General features: G+C 41.4%; 1 protein-coding gene across 2 annotated transcripts in view; it reads left to right on the plus strand.

Annotated features, from left to right (window-relative positions):
• The window catches only part of LOC121003168 (arf-GAP with SH3 domain, ANK repeat and PH domain-containing protein 2-like), a 138083-nt gene extending 120864 nt beyond the window's left edge, over window positions 1-17219 (plus strand). The window contains exons 15-28 of one of the 2 annotated variants that reach the window (XM_040434795.1): window positions 4875-5008; window positions 5462-5553; window positions 5687-5873; window positions 6730-6815; window positions 6899-7014; window positions 7578-7645; window positions 9093-9200; window positions 9498-9732; window positions 11761-11919; window positions 13511-13577; window positions 13894-13949; window positions 14115-14263; window positions 15164-15286; window positions 16058-17219. In XM_040434795.1, the coding sequence (XP_040290729.1) occupies window positions 4875-5008; window positions 5462-5553; window positions 5687-5873; window positions 6730-6815; window positions 6899-7014; window positions 7578-7645; window positions 9093-9200; window positions 9498-9732; window positions 11761-11919; window positions 13511-13577; window positions 13894-13949; window positions 14115-14263; window positions 15164-15286; window positions 16058-16132 (1655 nt within the window). In that variant the 3' untranslated portion in view covers window positions 16133-17219. The remainder of the gene's footprint in view (window positions 1-4874; window positions 5009-5461; window positions 5554-5686; window positions 5874-6729; window positions 6816-6898; window positions 7015-7577; window positions 7646-9092; window positions 9201-9497; window positions 9733-11760; window positions 11920-13510; window positions 13578-13893; window positions 13950-14114; window positions 14264-15163; window positions 15287-16057) is intronic. The other variant, XM_040434796.1, reaches the window with a different exon arrangement.
• Window positions 17220-18110: the final 891 nt, after the last annotated feature.

An 18110-nucleotide genomic window follows, 5' to 3' on the forward strand; every position in this document is an offset into this window, starting at 1 on the left:
CAAAGCCTAAATCAAGCAATGTCAAAATGTGTACAGTAATGTGAATAGTAATAGTACAGCCACATGTTGCTTATACGCTGATGATTTTCTGTAGCAGTGTTTAAGGTAACTGCATACGATGTGGAATTTTTCATGCGGATTTTTGTGTTGAAAAAACACATCATAATACAGTACCAGCAAAGTGAATGAGATTTTCCAAATCTCATGTACACTTTTTGTATTTTTTACGTGCGGAAACTGACCTGCTGTGCTGATTCTAAACTTTTTGTTATATTTTAATGCTTAAAAAAAAAAAACTTTGATAAAAAAAATATTATTTGCATCGTCATATTCTGACATTCATAACTTTTTTTAAATATTTCTGTCTACTGAGCTGTGTGAGGACTTTTTTTTCAGAGCAAGCTGTAGGTGTTAGGCTATATTCAGATGACGTGTGACACACTTTTTTTTAATGGCCAGTGAATAATGTGTTATCCTGTCTGTTTCCACTGACTGACAGTCCACATACAATTGAATGGTACCATTTTTAATGTCCATTTCTCAGAAAGGCATCAGTGAAAAAAACGTTGTGTGAGTGTAGCTTTCCTGATACAATTTTGGGGTGTGTATGACTTTTTGATCACTTTTTATTAAAAAAAAATTTGGGGGGTGAAGCAACCAAAAACGGCAATTCTGAGGGGGATTTGAATTTTTAATTCTTTTTTTTAGCCCCCTTAGATTCCTTATACCATAGACTGCAGTAGTTTACCATTGCAGTCTATGATAAAATTGTTTCTATTGAGTCCTGGTGCAGGCAGGGCTAAACAGGAACTTTAGCAGGCTTGGGAACTTTTACAATGCTCTCAGCTCTCATAGTAACTAAACTGCTCCCTACATGCCAGTGCAGGGAAGCCGTTCAGTCACTGGGAGCAGCCTGCTCCCAGTATATGACCTCTCAGATGGTCGCAATTGACAATGGCATCTATGGGAGTAAATGTCCGTTATCTTTGATCACTGACCTTGTGAGTGGGTGTTTGCTGTATACGACAGACGGCCGGCTATGGTGCCCACACATGTTTAAAACCTTGCCTTCTGCCGCATATGTACAGAGGATCGCACAAAGGGATTAACATAAACACAAGATCTGCAACAAAAACGCATAAAAAAACACACCAAAACCACAATAAGTAGTGCAGATGTCTCACTTCAGTAAGTGGCATTTATCATGTAGCGAAAGTTAATGCAAGGCATTTACTAATGTATTGTGATTGTCCATATTGCTTCCTTTGCTGGCTGGATTCATTTTTCTATCACATTATACTGCTTGCAAAATATAGGAAAAAGTGCTGGCCTCTCTGGTGGCCAGGAACGTGGGAGCGCACATAGGCTGGTGTTTTTTTTCTATAGTGTGCAAGCACGGCCACCACTGCTAGATTGCAGGGTGGTCTGTAACCATGGAAACGAGCAGTGTATAATGTGATGGAAAAATGAATCCAGCCAGCAAAGGAAGCAATATGGATAATAACCATACATTAGTAAGTGGCTTGTATTAACTTCTTCTACATGATAAATGCTATTTGCTTAAGTGACACAATTTCTTTGATATGGAATGCTGATGGAAATTCACGCTGAGGATTTCTCCTGCAAATTTTACTATTTGCAGTGGGGAGGGTGATATCCATTGCTGATTTGCAGGAATATCTGCATGTAACTCATGCAGATATTGCTGGGAATCCACAGCATAATACATCATGTACGGCTGTACACTAGGGCTGCAACGAATACTCGATTAAATCGAGTACGGTAATTAGACACAAAAAAATCCTTGCTGCAAATTTTTTGCACCCAGGATTTGTTTGTCACGTGACCACGGAGCGGGAGTGAAGCCATTGCAGGAGCCGGTGTTCCGTTATTTTTTGCTACCCGTGAAATTTTGCTACCCTCGTCACTTCCTGTTGTGAAGTAGCCGCACTGGAAGGTTTGGAAGGAGGTGTGTCTCGTTGCTCGCCACCAGAGTGGCTGAAAAGGAGGTGTGTCGGCGCAGGCGCACAACACGTGGTAGGCAAATTTCACACTTAAAGTTGCTGTGAACGTGCCGAGGGTAGGAAAAAATTACGGGCCACTGCGCATGCGCGCCGAGGGCAACCTCGGAGCATGCGCAGTGGCCCGTGATTTTTTCCTACCCTCTGCGCGTTCTCAGCAACTGATCCCCTATACCGTCGTTGTGCGCCTGCGCCGACACACCTCCTTCTCAGCCACTCTGGTGGCGAGCAGCGAGACACACCACCTTCCAAACCTTCTGGTGCGGCTACGTCACAACAGGAAGTGACGAGGGTAGCAAAATTTCACGGGTAGCAAAAAATAACGGAACACTGGCACTCTCCATACCAGTATGACAATCCCTCATGCAGCGGCTCCCAGCCAATCCTAGTGCTTCTCTCATATACACCTCATATGAGAACAGCCATAACAGGCCCGCTGATTGGTTAGTAGTAAGACAAATGCTGATTGGCTATAAATAATTGGGGGCGGAGCTTAGCGCAGCCGGGAAGTGTAGTGGTTTCAGGTTAGTGTGACTTCCTGTACATTACTGAGGCTGGTGACTACCTGCAGTGCATCACCCTGTGTGCTGTGTGGGCTCTGTTACTGCCTGAGGTAGGTGATGCTTTGTGTTTGCATCATACAATAAGCTAATGTTAAAGAAGCAACCTGTGGCCTTAAGTGCACTACAAAGCCCAGCAAGCCCTCAGCTATTTATGCCATGCAGACACTGAATTGATATTGTATTGGAATGTGGGGGAATTGTTGCCCCTTGCAGTATAATGTCACCATTTGGCCCACCCCATGCAGTATAATGTCTCCTTGGCCTCAGCCACCGCATGCAGTATAATCCTCCCCATATAGTAAAATGTCACCTTGTCCCAAGCCGCCTCATACAGTATAATGTCACCTTGTGGCCCCATAAGGTATAATGTCACCTTGTGGCCCAATGCAGTATTATGTCATCTTGATGGCACTGGGGTGGGGGAGAGCCGATGGCACTGAGGGCACAGGGGGATTGGAGCTAAAAGCACTGGGGTGGGGGAGAGCTGAAGGCACTGGGGTGGGGGAGAGCTGAAGGCACTGGGGTGGGGGAGAGCTGAAGGCACTGGGGTGGGGGAGAGCTGAAGGCACTGGGGTGGGGGAGAGCTGAAGGCACAGGGGGATAGTGGAGCTGATGGCACTCTGGGGAACTGATGCACTTGGGCTGACCGCACAGGGGGGAACGAAGGGTGTTGGGGACTGATGGCAGGGGGTCTGATGTGTTTTTATACAGGAAAACAGTCTATTAATTCGTTTTTTCTTATTAGAGTACTCGATTAAACGTAAAAATAATCGGTAGAATACTCGATTACTGAAATAATCGTTTACTGCAGCCCTACTGTACACTAAACCCTCAATTATAGGTGGAGTTCTTGATTAGTTGACATTTGTTACCCATGAGAAATATCAGTTGTGTTCATAGACATGATGCTCTGTTATCTACATCCTAACTAAGACCCAATTCTTTCAAGGTTTAATGCATTATATAGAGCTTTCCTTGACTGCTTTGAAAGTTTTGTTAACCAATTAGCAGGTTCCCTGTTCATTTAGAAGTTTCAGGGCTGTCACATTTGACATTAAAACACCTGCATGACAGCAGCAAAGCAATCAATGCTTCTCATTTACATGCACCTGCTGGGAGCTCTGTCAGTATTCAGTGTGCCGCGAGACCTAGCACTTCACTGCTTTATTTTAATTAGACGTTACTAAAGCCTACATACTGTAGATGACTGTGACATGATGATAAATGGCTGTGTTAACATCAAGTGCATGCTCATCATTGTGGTCAATGAAGAATGTGTTCCACCTTATATTGTTCTTCGTCTCTTTTCTTAGGGTGCCCTAAAGACACCACAACCTTTGCAAAATGGGTGGTGAAATTGGATTAAAGCATACCTAAGTTAAAAAAAAAAAAAAAAAAACTTTAATAATGGCTGTGCTTCTCTGTACAATCGTAACTGAAGGAACAGGTCTTTTTTGGGCTTCCCTAATATCTCTTTCAGTTATTAGTCCCTGTTTCAGCTGCACAACTAGATGCATTTCACTCAGAAGCAGGGGTGTATCCCTTCTGTGAAATCTACAAGCACAGTACTGCTGTGACATCCTTTCCCTTAAATCCCACTATGTTTGTTTTCAGCTTGAGCTCACAGAACAGATAATGAAGGGGGAATCACACTTATAGACTCACAGGAGGCTCCTGTGAACTCAGAAGCTGTGTTTTTTTTTTTTTATCAGGCTCAGGATCTCTGCTAGCTCTGACACTCCCCCATTTTCTGGGAGTTGTCTTCTGTGTCTCTATTACTAGGGACGTCCATAGGCAGTGGACTGCAAATTAGGAATCATTGAGACGCCTAGTGGCCATAATAGATTTTTTTTTTCAGTTGGATGCAGGCATATTTTTTAAATGAAATGTTATTGCTACTTACACCATTCTCTATTAGATGAAATTATGTGAAAGTACAGTGACTCGACCGTACAAGTAATGGGGAAGGATAACAAACATCAGGTTCTCCTTTGCAGAGACAGGGAATAGTGGTGGTTTGGACCACCCCTACCAGGTGCCAGGTTTCAGTACAGAGCCTCTTCTCTATATGTGCCCCTGAATAACATGGAGAAACAATAAAGCCAGTTATGGTTGATAAAGAACTGGAGATTTTTTGGTCTTGTTTTATCCATATATCATATGGATAAAACATAAGTAATACTATAAGGTTAGACTAGATGGACCATGTGGTCTTTTTCTGCAGTCATTCTTTTATGTTTTTATATATATATAAAAAAAACTAATTGATGTATGTATATTTATTCATTAGATCCCACATGGCTGTCTATAAATTTGGGGATCCTCACTTGTATTGAGTGTTCTGGGGTTCATAGAGAACTCGGCGTCCATCACTCCCGTATTCAGTCCCTCGCCCTTGACAAACTTGGAACCTCAGAGCTCCTGGTAAGAGAAACACTTTCTCGATTCTCTGTATGTCCCCCAATTCAAAAGATTCTATGTTTCAAGTCAATTCTAAAAATTTATTTTTCTTCCATATGTTTTTATAGATGACTCATATTGTGTAGTGACCAATATGATAAAATGTTTTTAAGACTTGTAATATTTGCCATTTAGATTGTTATCTGTAATGTTTGAAAATGTCCCAAAAAGTATTTCTGAATGTAGAAAACTTTATAAAATACTGTAATAATATGAAAATTATTAATGAAAAAACATCTGACAAATTTATTACAATATAAACAGCGGAACATATGGTTCCATACTGGTTAATTTCTGTGTACATAAGCATGATGATGATATTTCTACCAAAGGTAGAGGTGTAAAGTAATTGTCAAGTTTCTTATTATGATGGACAAACTCTGCTCACATCTATCCCATCCCATGTTGTCTTTTCAGCTAGCCAAAAATGTTGGTAACTCTGGATTCAATGACATTGTAGAGGCCAATCTCCCATCACCTACAATCAAACCCACTATAGATAGTGCCATGTGAGTATAAAGTGTGATTTTGTAATTGTTCCTCTTCTAGTTTGTATATTCTGTTGCTAAGTGTTAACAATTGGTGGCTCCCATCACTGTAAAGACCACATAAAGTTATGTTTTTTTTTGGTGCATTTCATAGGGCAACTAGAAAAGACTTCATTAACTCCAAGTATGTGCACTGGTTATATACAAAAAGAAGCAATACACACCCATTGACACGGCTGCATGAACTTCAGGACGCTGTCCGGTTTAAGGATATTTATGCACTGATCCAGGCCTATGCTGAAAAGGTTGATTTAACAGAGGCCTTGCCTCAACCAGCACAGGTAATTGTATATGGCAAAAAACAAAACTGAACTGAAGTGGTGTAAAAAAACTGTAAATAATTTTATGTAGCTTGAGCATTCCCATTATACAAGTATTATTTGATATATGGCATGCCCTTACAAAACACCCATGGTAGTTGGGGTACTTCCCCCGACCAGTGATGAGCAGCAGGGGCAATATTTGAATTTGTGATATTTTGCGACTATTTGGGCGAATATATATTATATTCTTGATCCCAAAAATTTGCAATACGAAAATTTGTGATCAACACTACTCCTAAAGTCAAAGATATTGCTGCCTTCTCATTGGCCCACAAGCAAGAAGCAGTGAGGGATCATGGTTACTGAAAAAATCTAGAATATTCGCGATTACGAAGATATAGCACTATATTCTAGATATTTGCGAATTCTAGAAGTGCCAATATTTGCAATAAAAATTCGCGATCAACACTAGCCCCGACCAGCACAGGTAATGTTATGCAAAATGTAGCAAAAAATAGAACTGAAGTGGTGTAAAGAACCAGTAAATTGTTATGTGTATCTTGAGCACGCACATTATACAAATATTTGATATCTGGCATGCCCTTACAAACACCCATGGGTAGTTAGGGTACTTGGGTCACACTAACAGATAATAATAGGTGTAATATGCCATAATGTATACATGCATTATTATCTTTTTTAAACTACTTTCAGTATATTTGCCAAGGAAATAATTTATCCAGGTTTTATATTTCTTATCCTGGGAATACAGCTTCCATTTGTTACTTATTTTATTTCTAGAAGAACTTTAACTCCCAGTTTTTCGAGTCACGTGTATATTGTAGGTTGCTTACTGGCTATTCTTTTAATCTAGGAGGCTGGTGAGATCATTCTGCATTTGGCAGTGTTATTGTCAGACCGAACTTCATTACACATTGTAGATTTTTTGGTACACAACAGGTAAGCCGCTATCTACAATTTATTAAGATCTGCTTAATTTTAAACGCCAATATCTCAGATGTTTGAATTGTGTTCTCCTGCAGTGGAAATCTAACAAAGCAGACTGTCCGAGGCAACACTCCTCTTCACTACTGCAGCTTATACAACAAAACGGAGAGCATGAAACTCTTTCTGAGAGCTAAAGTCAATACAAAGATAAGTGAGTGCCATGTGATTGTCACTAGTCCTATTTCCTCAGTCAAATTTGGTGCCCCATGGGCCTCAGGGTTCTCCTGGGTCATGACAAACGAATACAATGCATTGTAATTACCCAATGTGTTGGTCACATAAAAAAGGTTCTCTCTACCCGATCTTATGGTATCTAACAGAAAGAATATTTTATCTTTGCACAGGATGGGACTCACAGTGACACTCCACTTGGAGCAACTTTCATGTCCTTCTCCAGATTAATCTGGCCAGGAGGACACCTTAGATTTTACATTAGTGGATGATTTTTGCATTTTCTAGCTTTATACCTTAAGGCTGATAGAATAACTGAAGTTGAATTGGGTAACAATTTGCATGTGGAATACATTAGTTCCACACAGATTTCTAAGAATGAAATGGTCAAAATGTGATTCTCTATGCTTTTATAACTAAAAATGAGAACAAGTGCAATTGCTTACCTGGCTAACTGTTTGGAAATAGCTCTGCTATCAGCTCTTCTGCTCTGCTGGTTTCATTTCTCAGGTCTCATGTTTTTTTTTTTTTTCTCTTTTGCAGAAAATGAAGCTGGGGAAACTGCATTGGATATAGCCAGACGCCTCAAGCTTTCTCTCTGTGAAGATTTGGTAGGAAAATGAATATGGTCGCACATACACAACTAGTAACAGTGATAATTGCATTGAGTAGTGGTGGTTACAGACAAGAAAAAGATTGCTATCTCTTGAAGTTGTTAAATAGGTCTTATTATGTATGTTTTCATTTGATATAGGAACATAGGGGATATTTATGAACGTTTTGACACATAAAAAGTGCAGATTAATGCACACTCCATATTTGCACTATAATTTATGACTTTTTTCAAGCTTCTTGCCACTTTTTATAAGAGCGGTGAGGAAAGGGGTGGGGTTTAGCTGGAGTGGGCGCTCCAGCCCCCTGAAGTCTGCTATCATTTATACCAGAAACTGGCTTAAATTGTAGCCGAAATCTACACCAGATCGTAGGTGGCATAGATTTCAGTTTCTGGCGCACAGAAAGCCATAAGATGTGCTAAATTTATTAATTCGGTGTATCTTACTCCAGCGCACTTTTTACTTAGACTAGCGTAGAAAACACCAGTCTTAGTAACTCTCTTCCATTGCATATTAATGTTAGAATGCTTAATATCAGATGATGGTCCAGCACCCCCAACGATCAGCTGCGTGTGGCAGGCGCTGGTGCAGGAAGCTATACAGTGGACAGAGCTGAAAGCAGAAGGCTCTGTGCACCGTGTAGTGGCTGTGCCAGTGTTCTGCAACTCATCTGCCAATCAAAGACTATGGAAACCTTCAGAGCCCTTTATTATTGATTTGCATGTATTTTGGGCCAAAAACGTTTTTGTAATAGGTATTTTATTAAAAATATCTGTCTTTTCCAGCTTCCATATTTCACAATGCAGATTTCTATGCTGATATATGACCAGATCAAAGTTCAACTTTGATCTGAACATAAGTCAGCTTAGAAGATCGTTCAGGGGAGGTGAGAGAGGGAATGGAGACTGAGGTTCCAGAGCTGTCAGATGGCCAGTCTGAACAGCTTGTTACAGCTGCTATGTACTGTGAAACATACAGTATAAGGCAAAGGGTGCAAAATGTGTAATAAAAACCTATTACAAAAATATTATAATATATTTAGCCCAACATAAAATGTAAATCAGTAATTAAAAAACAGTTCCAAAGGTGTCCATAGCTTTTAACTATTTTGATCACTTTATCCAGCCCATGTGCTGAATCGGACAGCTGCCCAGATTGGTTCTGATGAGAACCCTTCCCTCATTCATAACCAAGTAGGAACCTGGTATGCTATATAAAGCTTTACCTATAGGTAATATTGCATAGAAAACAAAATACAAACAGTATACATCAAGTGATGTGCTTAGCTGATCGGTGAGGAGCCCACTGGGGCACAGTTTTCCTGTGAATCATTTTCATTGGCACTGAGGTGAACAAGTCAGATTATTGGGTCACCCAACAACTGTACATGTTTTTATTAGCAATTTTTTCATTGTTCTTCCTTGATACTGTTTCTTCCCATCAGCTTCTCCAAGCTCACAACAATCAGTTTAACATGCGTGTCCATGTGGAGTACGAGTGGCGGTTACGTCAGGATGACATGTACGAAAGCGATGATGATCTTGATGAAAGGGTAAGTAAGTGCAAAGATTGTCTACTGGAAGTAAAGGGCTTTTAAAAATGCACAAACTGACAAAATACTTCGTCATTGCTGTTGCCTGCCGTTGTCAGGTATAGACCACACATAACATTAGCAACAGTTGGGTTGTTATTTTCAGGATGTGTTGATCAGGGATAGACACAAAGTGAGATATGTGCTCTATATTGTGTCCATACGTGACAAATGAACAACATAATGGTATAAAAATACAGTATATATACTTCTGATTATACTTCTATCATTCTAAAGTGTGTTTTGTTCTCTTTTTAGCTGGGCCCTGTTAAGAAGGAGAGGACTCTGCGACCATACAGTTGCTTCCAGTCACCCAGCGCTCAGTTCTCAGACAGGGGGCCTCCCACATCATTTTTAAGGCGAGCCTCTCAGGTGTCTCAGGTGTCTCAAGACTCACGTTATGATGTAGGTGGAGGACAATCCTGCACTGAAAATGCCTTGACCCCAACAGCTCCCTTCACACCCCCACTGCCTCCACGCAATCCTATTAGAGGTATGCAAACCCGGAAAATCGATAATTAAGTAATTGACTTACCAGCTTCATACTACATCACGATTTCTGTTCAAATGGAAACCATGATGGCCATGTTGGATCTCTCCCGTAACTGCAACCGTCAGCCTCTATTGACATATGATGGGGTTCTGCTGTTATGTTGGGAAGAATGGAGACAGATGCTGCACTCTTCATCCCATGAAGTCTGATAGCACTGCTGACAGAAGACATGCAATTTACTGTACAGTCATCTTACAAATGATTCAATAGATTTCTGTTAAAGGGATATAACTGTTAAAAGAAAATAATTCTGCTTGAAAAAAGTTACATTTGCAACTTACTTTCTGTTACAAAAATGTGAGATATTCTCTTTCCTTAATTATAATGGCGCCCCCTGGTGCTTATCCTGTATAGCAGTGTGCATGACCACCTATTGAGGTGGACGCACATGCTCTGTTCCTTCCTTCAACTGCCACCACTCATATCTACTGTTAGAAGTTGTGACAGTCACAGGGAGAGAGCTGCCCCAAAAAAGGACACACCCCTTGAAATGTGATAGGAAAAGAGCTGCAGCAGAAAGGACTCTCACCCTCTGAAAGGACACGCTCACTTAGCTACCAGCCTGAAATAAATCTAGCAGAACAATTGGAGTAATGAATGGGAAGATCTCTGGTTCTAGCTTTCTTAGAAAGAGATTGTCGTGTACTACGTAACAAGTAAAAATGCTGCTCTCACCTGCCCCTTCTCTGCTGTGAGCACGAGACACCGCACCAGGATACGGATAACTTGAAATCCAGATAAGAAGCAAAATACAGCTCCGTTTCGCAGAGGTAAAAATAGGTACTTTTATTTCAGCAGTAAAAATACATCCAGTGAAAACATTCTTAGGCTACGCGTTTCTGGCTACCGAAAATGATAAGGGCTTACATTTTCGATAGCCTGAAACGCGTAGACTAAGAATGTTTTTACTGGATGTATTTTAACGCTGAAATAAAGTACCCATTTTTACCTCTGCAAAACTGACCTGGATTTTGCTTCTTGTCTGGATTGTCATGTACTGTATGAGGTCTGTCTTTAATTTTTTGCATTAATCATGAGAACATACTGGGTAAGACTAACGCACTGTGTTATGCCTAGTGGAGCATGACAAAGGTATTCAGACAACACCAAAGGGAGAATCTCTTTGTTATGCTCTGCCCCCTCCGGCCCTGTACTAGGCATAACAAATAACTTTTCTATGGATGTCCGTCACCTTTACACAAGTGCAGCCAGATTATAGAAACATGCTGAGCTCAGGCATAATGTATAATTCTAGGTGAACGATAGGCCACCATACCCAATGTTATAAAGGGGGACCGTTTTAGTTTCAGTCACTTGATTAAACATTATTGCACAGGATCTCCTTATGCTGTGTGCTTTTTGTTTTCTCTAAAGCCAGAACCAGAGATAATCGCAAAATAAAAAAAATTAAAGGAAAGCTTTTTTTTTCTAATTTTGATGCAATCATGTGCATCGGGCCTCAAAGCGAGTGCATACCTACCCTAGAAGCCACCTATGTGGTTGGGCTTTTGTGCTCTTGGAGATAAGTGGATCCTGTCCTCTTTGGTCCCATCCCCTTTGCTGTCCAAGGATCATGGAAAGGGAGGGGGAAAGCATAATGCGAGCTCAGTTTGATTTCTGCTTTGGCCGCCTACGGTCAGTGTACGCCACAAACACTTCCACTGTTACATATGGAGACGAATATACACTTTATATCCAGGATGCCCAACCTGCAGCCCTCCAGCTGTTGTAAAACTACAACTCCTACCATGCCTTGCTGTAGGGCGATAGCTGTAGACTCTCCAGGCATGCTGGGAGTTGTAGTTTTGCAACAGCTGGAGGGCCGCAGGTTGGGCATCCCTGATTAATCAAAAACTTGTGACATTAGATGCTAGCTTCAACATTAGAAGGAAAGAGATCTGTTTGGAGAGATATTGAAACCTATATCTTATATGTGCACAATTCAATGCATGCATGTTTTTTTCTCAGCACCCAATGTGCCACCACCTCCTCCCCCTGCCAGTCCCTCACCTGTCCCCAAAAAGCTGCCTGCCACACCTCCACTGACTACAAAGCACAAGAGAGCACTTTCAGAGCCTGCACCCGTCATTCCGCACAGCCCCTCCAGTCAAAGCAGTCTCCATTTTGGTAAGGGGAACTTCAGTTAGACTGTTGATGGGTATATTACACTGGATCGGTGTGATTATTTTTTTTTGGGTTATTTATTATGTACTTATCATACAAAGTAATACCATATATTATGCCATATCTTATTGGGGGGAAGGTGGCATTTTTTAAGACAGGAGTTTCATACAATAGCCTTAAACTTGAGTACAAGGCACCAAATATATTAAAGTGTTACTGAGCTCTCCCAACACTTTTGATATGCCACAGAAACATACCAAAGGTTTTGATCAGTGCGGTCCTGAGTGCTGAGACCTCCACAATCGCACTCACATAGCGCTTTGTCTCTCCTCTCTGCAGTAGATAGGCGCAATCGAAAGTCTCTAGGTGCATTTTGCTTCTATCTCCTGTAGCTACCGTATGTGGGTGCTTCTCTTTCCTCCTCCTAGTGATCGGTGGGGGTCTCAGTATTCAGACCTGCACCGATCAAAATCTTTGATATGTCGCTATGACATATGTTTTTTGAAAGCTAGGGAACACTTTAAGAGTTACATTTGATGTATTTTGGCCTGTCTTTGATCCACAAAATCCACACTTGCTATAAGCAGGTTTGTGCCACTTTTTGTTCCATTTTTCTGGCTTAAATGTTAATATCCCTTGTTAAATACTCCCCTAAGTGCTAAAATAATACCTACATTTGTACAGTTTCCATAGATTATGCATAAAAAGGACTATATCTAACCCTAACATATATATCACGGCAGCAAAGTTTAGAAACGGTGTCATATTCAGCATTGTTTCGATTAATAGTCAATGTCGTGTGTATACATTTTAAAATGAGAAAGTTTCAGATAATGATTTCTTTAGCATTTTGCTCATCCATTGAGGGCACACTTGTATATTCAGACCCATACCTAAACTAATGTAATATATTTAATCTCCCTTTTTTCGTTTCCAACTCTTCCTTCTTTGGTCTAGCTGTCCTTTCTAAATTCGCCATCCACTCCTTGTTTCTATGGGCTGTTCGTCCTCAGCTCTAGGAAGCTGAAGACTGTTCTCTGCTTGTGTGGGTGGCATGTGCCAACGTCTGCAGGGTGTGCTCTCCTGATGCCCTCCTCCTTGTCCTCGCTCACAGTGCACAGTCCCCTATTACACAGACACTGTGTACTCTCCATATTAATCTGCAGGACGCGCCTGCGCTCTTAGCGAGGACAAGGAGTGCATCGGGAGCATGCGTTCTGTGCAGACACCACTCCCACAAGCAGAGAACCGTCCTCAGCATCCCTGGAACTGAAGATGAACAGCCCATGGAAACCAGGAGTGGGTGGCGATTTTAGAGGGGTTCAGGCAAATAATTGAGCCGGAAAACGATGAAAAGGGGAAATGAAATATATTACAGTTGTCTCTGAACTGTTTATCTGGAAAAAAAAGTGCAGTTACTCCATAAATTATTTTAATTAGTCATAAATGCATTCAGCGACATGACTTCATCTTAAAATAGATTTCATTGTCATTTATATTGTATTACCCCCCATACAAAATGTGTTGGTGATGTGTGTATTGTGTTGTCCTTATACCTAAGATAGAAAAGTCAAATGTTATCTTCATATTCCAGATTATGGCTCATGCTGCACTTCTCCATCCAAATTTCTCCAGTCAGAAGTTGTATCTAGGAGACCAAGGTGACTATTTTCCATCATTTCTCATCATAGATCATTTCTCCACCACCAAATAATTTATCTTCTGACATGTCATAGAGATGTGTCAGAAGATAACTTCAATGTAGATCATGAGCTGGTGGAACGGTGTCCTCCGCTGCCATGTACTTGAATTATTGCTGCAGAAGGAGCTTGAGGGACGGCAGGCCGTATTTAGGCCCTGAGTCCTGGGACTTCTTTAGCCTCATCACTGGCTTTGTAGGTTATATGACCATACATATCAAATAATCCCTTACATTTGGCACTTGGTTTACATAGTTATACTGTTTATGTTTTACAGCATTGGATCTCCAAAACTTAGTAGTCTCCATGAAGTGCCCGAAATCCCACCAAAAGGTATTTGTTCTTAACATAATCATGAATGTTGCATCTTATTTTATTGATATTTGTGGAACACAACCCCTTGAGAATTGCATGCTATGAAACACATTCCTAAGTTGTTTTCCGGGTATTTGAAAAATTTTGTAAGCTGTTATAGTTCAGTGTCTTGCTTTTTTCTAGTTGATTACAGAACAGAAGCATATTCAAAACCAGGAAACCAAAGATCAGCTCAGAGTAATGCATCTCCAGGGTCATCTGTGCAAGAACTCTATCATGTCCCAACCCTCAGTCAGGAGCCCCCTCTACCCATGCCACGAAGGATGAGCCTGGTGAGAATTCTTCATTACCCTTATTTATCTGACAACTTATTTTTCCACTGGCAAGACTAAAGCAGGCCGAAACTACCAGGACCAGCGAACATCTAATGTGTATGGGGGGTGTCCAGAACTCGGGCATGCTGAAATACATTTTTTCTCAAGGAGATAAGCTTATTCCCCTGCCACTTTTGAGAATACATACATGTTGCATTGCGGTAACCATGTTTGTCTTCAAAGCTGTAAAATTGCCTTGTGTAATGCACTTGTCCACCTTTAAGTAATTCTAAAGCTTAAAGAATCAGAGGTCCTTTTACATGGATCAATGTTACAAGCAATTATCAGGAACAAACTGTTCATTCCCGATAATTGCCTAATTGTAAGAGGAAGTGAGAGCTGCATTTACATGCCGCAATTATCTCTTCTGTATGGATATGAGCATTCGTTACTAAGGGAGAAATAATGATTTTTGGTGCCAGCTGAAAGACGCATCTTCCGATGAATGAGCATTTGCTCATTCATGGGGTGATCTCTGGCCAACAAGAACGGGAACAGCATTTGACTTATAACAGGCCTGATTTTCGGTCAGTGTAAAAAAGGACCTTAAGGCTTATTTTAAAATATGAATGTTCATTCTCTATCATTTGTCGTTGCTCGCATATTTTATCTAGACCTTACAATGATTGTTTGATGGAGGCTCATCTCCCCGTGTAGATAAAGGATGTACTGCTGAAAAAAAATGTAACTTCATGAGTGGAGGGGTTTGAAAGAACAATCGAGAGGGTGATCTTCATTCAGACACCTCCCAATAATTGCCAAGTAAAAATGAACGTAAAGGATCGATTTCCTATATCATGAGTAAATTCATCTGCCCTGATAAAGGACCTAATATTTTGTGCTTTTTCTGTCTTTAAGAGCAAGCCAAAGCTCCGTCGGGTGAAGGCTTTATTTGACTGCATCGCAGATAGAGAGGATGAGCTCACATTTAGTATAGGAGAAATTATTGTAGTCACAGAAGAGGAGGATCAAAACTGGTGGGTAAGTGGCTGAATCATTTAGTGGAGTTTGTGCACAGCACACCCCACAGATTCCTAGAATAAAGAGTCTTTGACCCTGTACCTTCAAGCACAGAGAGACAAAATCTTAGAGTCTATTATTGGAATCCCCTGTTCCGTTCAGTGGGATAATGTGCTAATCTCCAAGTCTGAACCCAAATGGGGCCAGTGTTTGGAGACTACTAATAATTTAGACATTTTTTTTATTATAGAAGTCTACTCATTTTGGGCTAAAATCATTGTATTCAATTGGTCTACGGGTTTTCCTGTGCAGCTTTCACTTTGTGTATTTCCTGACTGGCAGGCTCTCCTTTCACAGTGAATCCATCAGACAATTTCTCTGATTGCTCGGTCTGTAGACGTTATCTTTGAACTCATGACAGTGATGTTCACAAATATGGGCTTCACATCCAGCCATCAGATCTCTGATATATTCACTGTGAGGGGAGAGCCTGCTAGTCTGCAAATACACAAAGTGATAGCTGTACAGGAAAAGTTGTTGAACATTTTTAATGAAGAACAATTGAAAAAATAATTTTTAGACCAAAATGAGTAAAATGCAAAAAAATTAATAAAATGCCACTCCTTAGCTTTTAAAAATGATTCCTTGAATTAGATTAATCCGATTAGTCTGATTAATCAGTAGCATTGGCTTAGACCTACTATTAGTAATTTACACACACACATAAAATATAATGTTTTACCAAATCCCTGTAGTGTTGCATGTCGTGACTCATTCCCTCTCCTTTCCTAGAATGGCTACATTGATGGACAGCTACATAGAAGAGGTGTTTTCCCATCATCCTTTGTGCATATCTTGACCGACTAGAAAGCACAATCCGTGGGCATCAAGTGTACTGATGAACAGAAGAAAGAAGGCTTTTAATTGTATATATAATATTGAGACAGACCCAGATGTCGCTATATGGACCTGTGACTGGATTGGCAGTAGCTGAGATGATAGCGAAAGCTGAGGACATGGAGCAAAATCAACTGCAAAGGTTGTTCTGGTCATTAACCTTCCAATAAAAAGAAACTTCACCATAAATAGGCAACTTTGTAACCTGTGTTATGTGAGAGGCAGGCAAAGGGGGATAGTAGACATGCATATTATGCTTCATGTGCCTTGTAATGCAAATAGCTTTGTGTCATTTTTACAAACATATTCTTATCTTGTCTGCTTAGCCGCTGTATTACTACCTATATATCACCCAACATGGGGCAATTGTCTCTCCAGCAGAAGAGCTCATCCTTTACTGTCATCAGATAGACGCAGTTACTATATCCTCCTTTCCAGCTCCAAAATACTGCATTGTTCATACCATTGCCCCTGTTTCCTCTTAAAATGTCTGTGTGTATCCAGTTTACTGATGGCAGGGACCACCTTTTTTCATCAGTTACATGAATTATTTTTTATTTCTTTTCAATTTGACATGTCCTAGTGACATGCCATACGTTTTGATCAGTTGGGGTCTGGGTGCTGAGATCCCACTGATTGCTAAAATTAAGGGGCAGGAGTGCTGTGCCCCTTTTCTGATCGTTTCAGGTCTCCTCAGAGAGAGTGAATAGTGAATCGATCTGTACCACTTCATACACGGCTCGCTTGGATTTCAAGACAAACTGATCAGGCACGAAGGGGCACAGCTGAGATGAGCACTTTTGCCGTTTCCTTTTAGCAGTCTATGGAGTCTCTGCATCCAGACCCTACTGATCAAATGACACGTACCTATGACATCCAAATTATTATTTTTTCTTTAATGTTAGGTACTCTTTAAACTATATGATGGATATATGATTAGTTATTTATCCTTGCTTTGTTTCACCCAATCATTCTATAGATTAAAAGCTCTCATAGTATACAGCAGTGACCATTACTGCACATATTTATGAACTTGAATGAGAACCTGACAGGGCTGGGCGATAACATTTTACCTCCATTATGATTAATGAATTAATGATTAATTTTTTTGCCCTCTTAGTTCATTATCAACAGTTGGAGTGATGGGTGGTGGCCGCAGTGGGGGGTGGTGGCCGCAGTGGGGGGTGGTGGCCGCAGTTGGGGGTGGTGGCCGCAGTTGGGGGTGGTGGCCGCAGTTGGGGGTGGTGGCCGCAGTTGGGGGTGGTGGCCGCAGTGGGGGGTGGTGGCCGCAGTTGGAGCAGTGGGGGGTGGTGGCTGCAGTTGGAGAAGTAGGGGGTGGTGGCCGCATTTGGAGAAGTGGGGGGGGTGGCCGCAGTAGAGGGTGGTGGTCGCAGTTGGAGCAGTGGGGGGTGGTGGCCCCAGTTGGAGCAGTGGGGGGTGGTGGCCGCAGTTGGAGCAGTGGGGGGTGGTGGCCGCAGTTGGAGCAGTGGGGGGTGGTGGCTGCAGTTGGAGAAGTGGGGGGTGGTGGCCGCAGTTTGAGCAGTGGGGGGGGTGGCTGCATTTGGAGCTGTGGAAACAGGTGGCTAAAGTTGAAGTGAATGGAGTAACCTGACTCAAACATTTAAGGGCGGTAAGACCCAGAGTAAGGGCTCATGCACACTGCTGTGTGTTTTTTGTCTGCATTTTTTGCGGGTTGGATGCAGACCCATTCAGCACTCCATATGCTCTCCACATTCATATGTCCGTTCTGCAGCACCCCGAAATAATAGAAAATGTCCTATTCTCGACCACATTAAGGACAAGGATAGGACTGTTCCATAGATGGCAGAATGTTCCGTTCCACAAAATGCGGAACACACATGGCCGATATCTGTGATTTGCGGTCTGCAAAAAGTGCTATGGCCGTGTGCATGAGTCCTAAAGCAGTGTCGGATGTAACCAGAATAAT

Source organism: Bufo bufo, chromosome 6 (genome assembly GCF_905171765.1).
Source record: "Bufo bufo chromosome 6, aBufBuf1.1, whole genome shotgun sequence".
Taxonomy (NCBI): domain Eukaryota; kingdom Metazoa; phylum Chordata; class Amphibia; order Anura; family Bufonidae; genus Bufo; species Bufo bufo.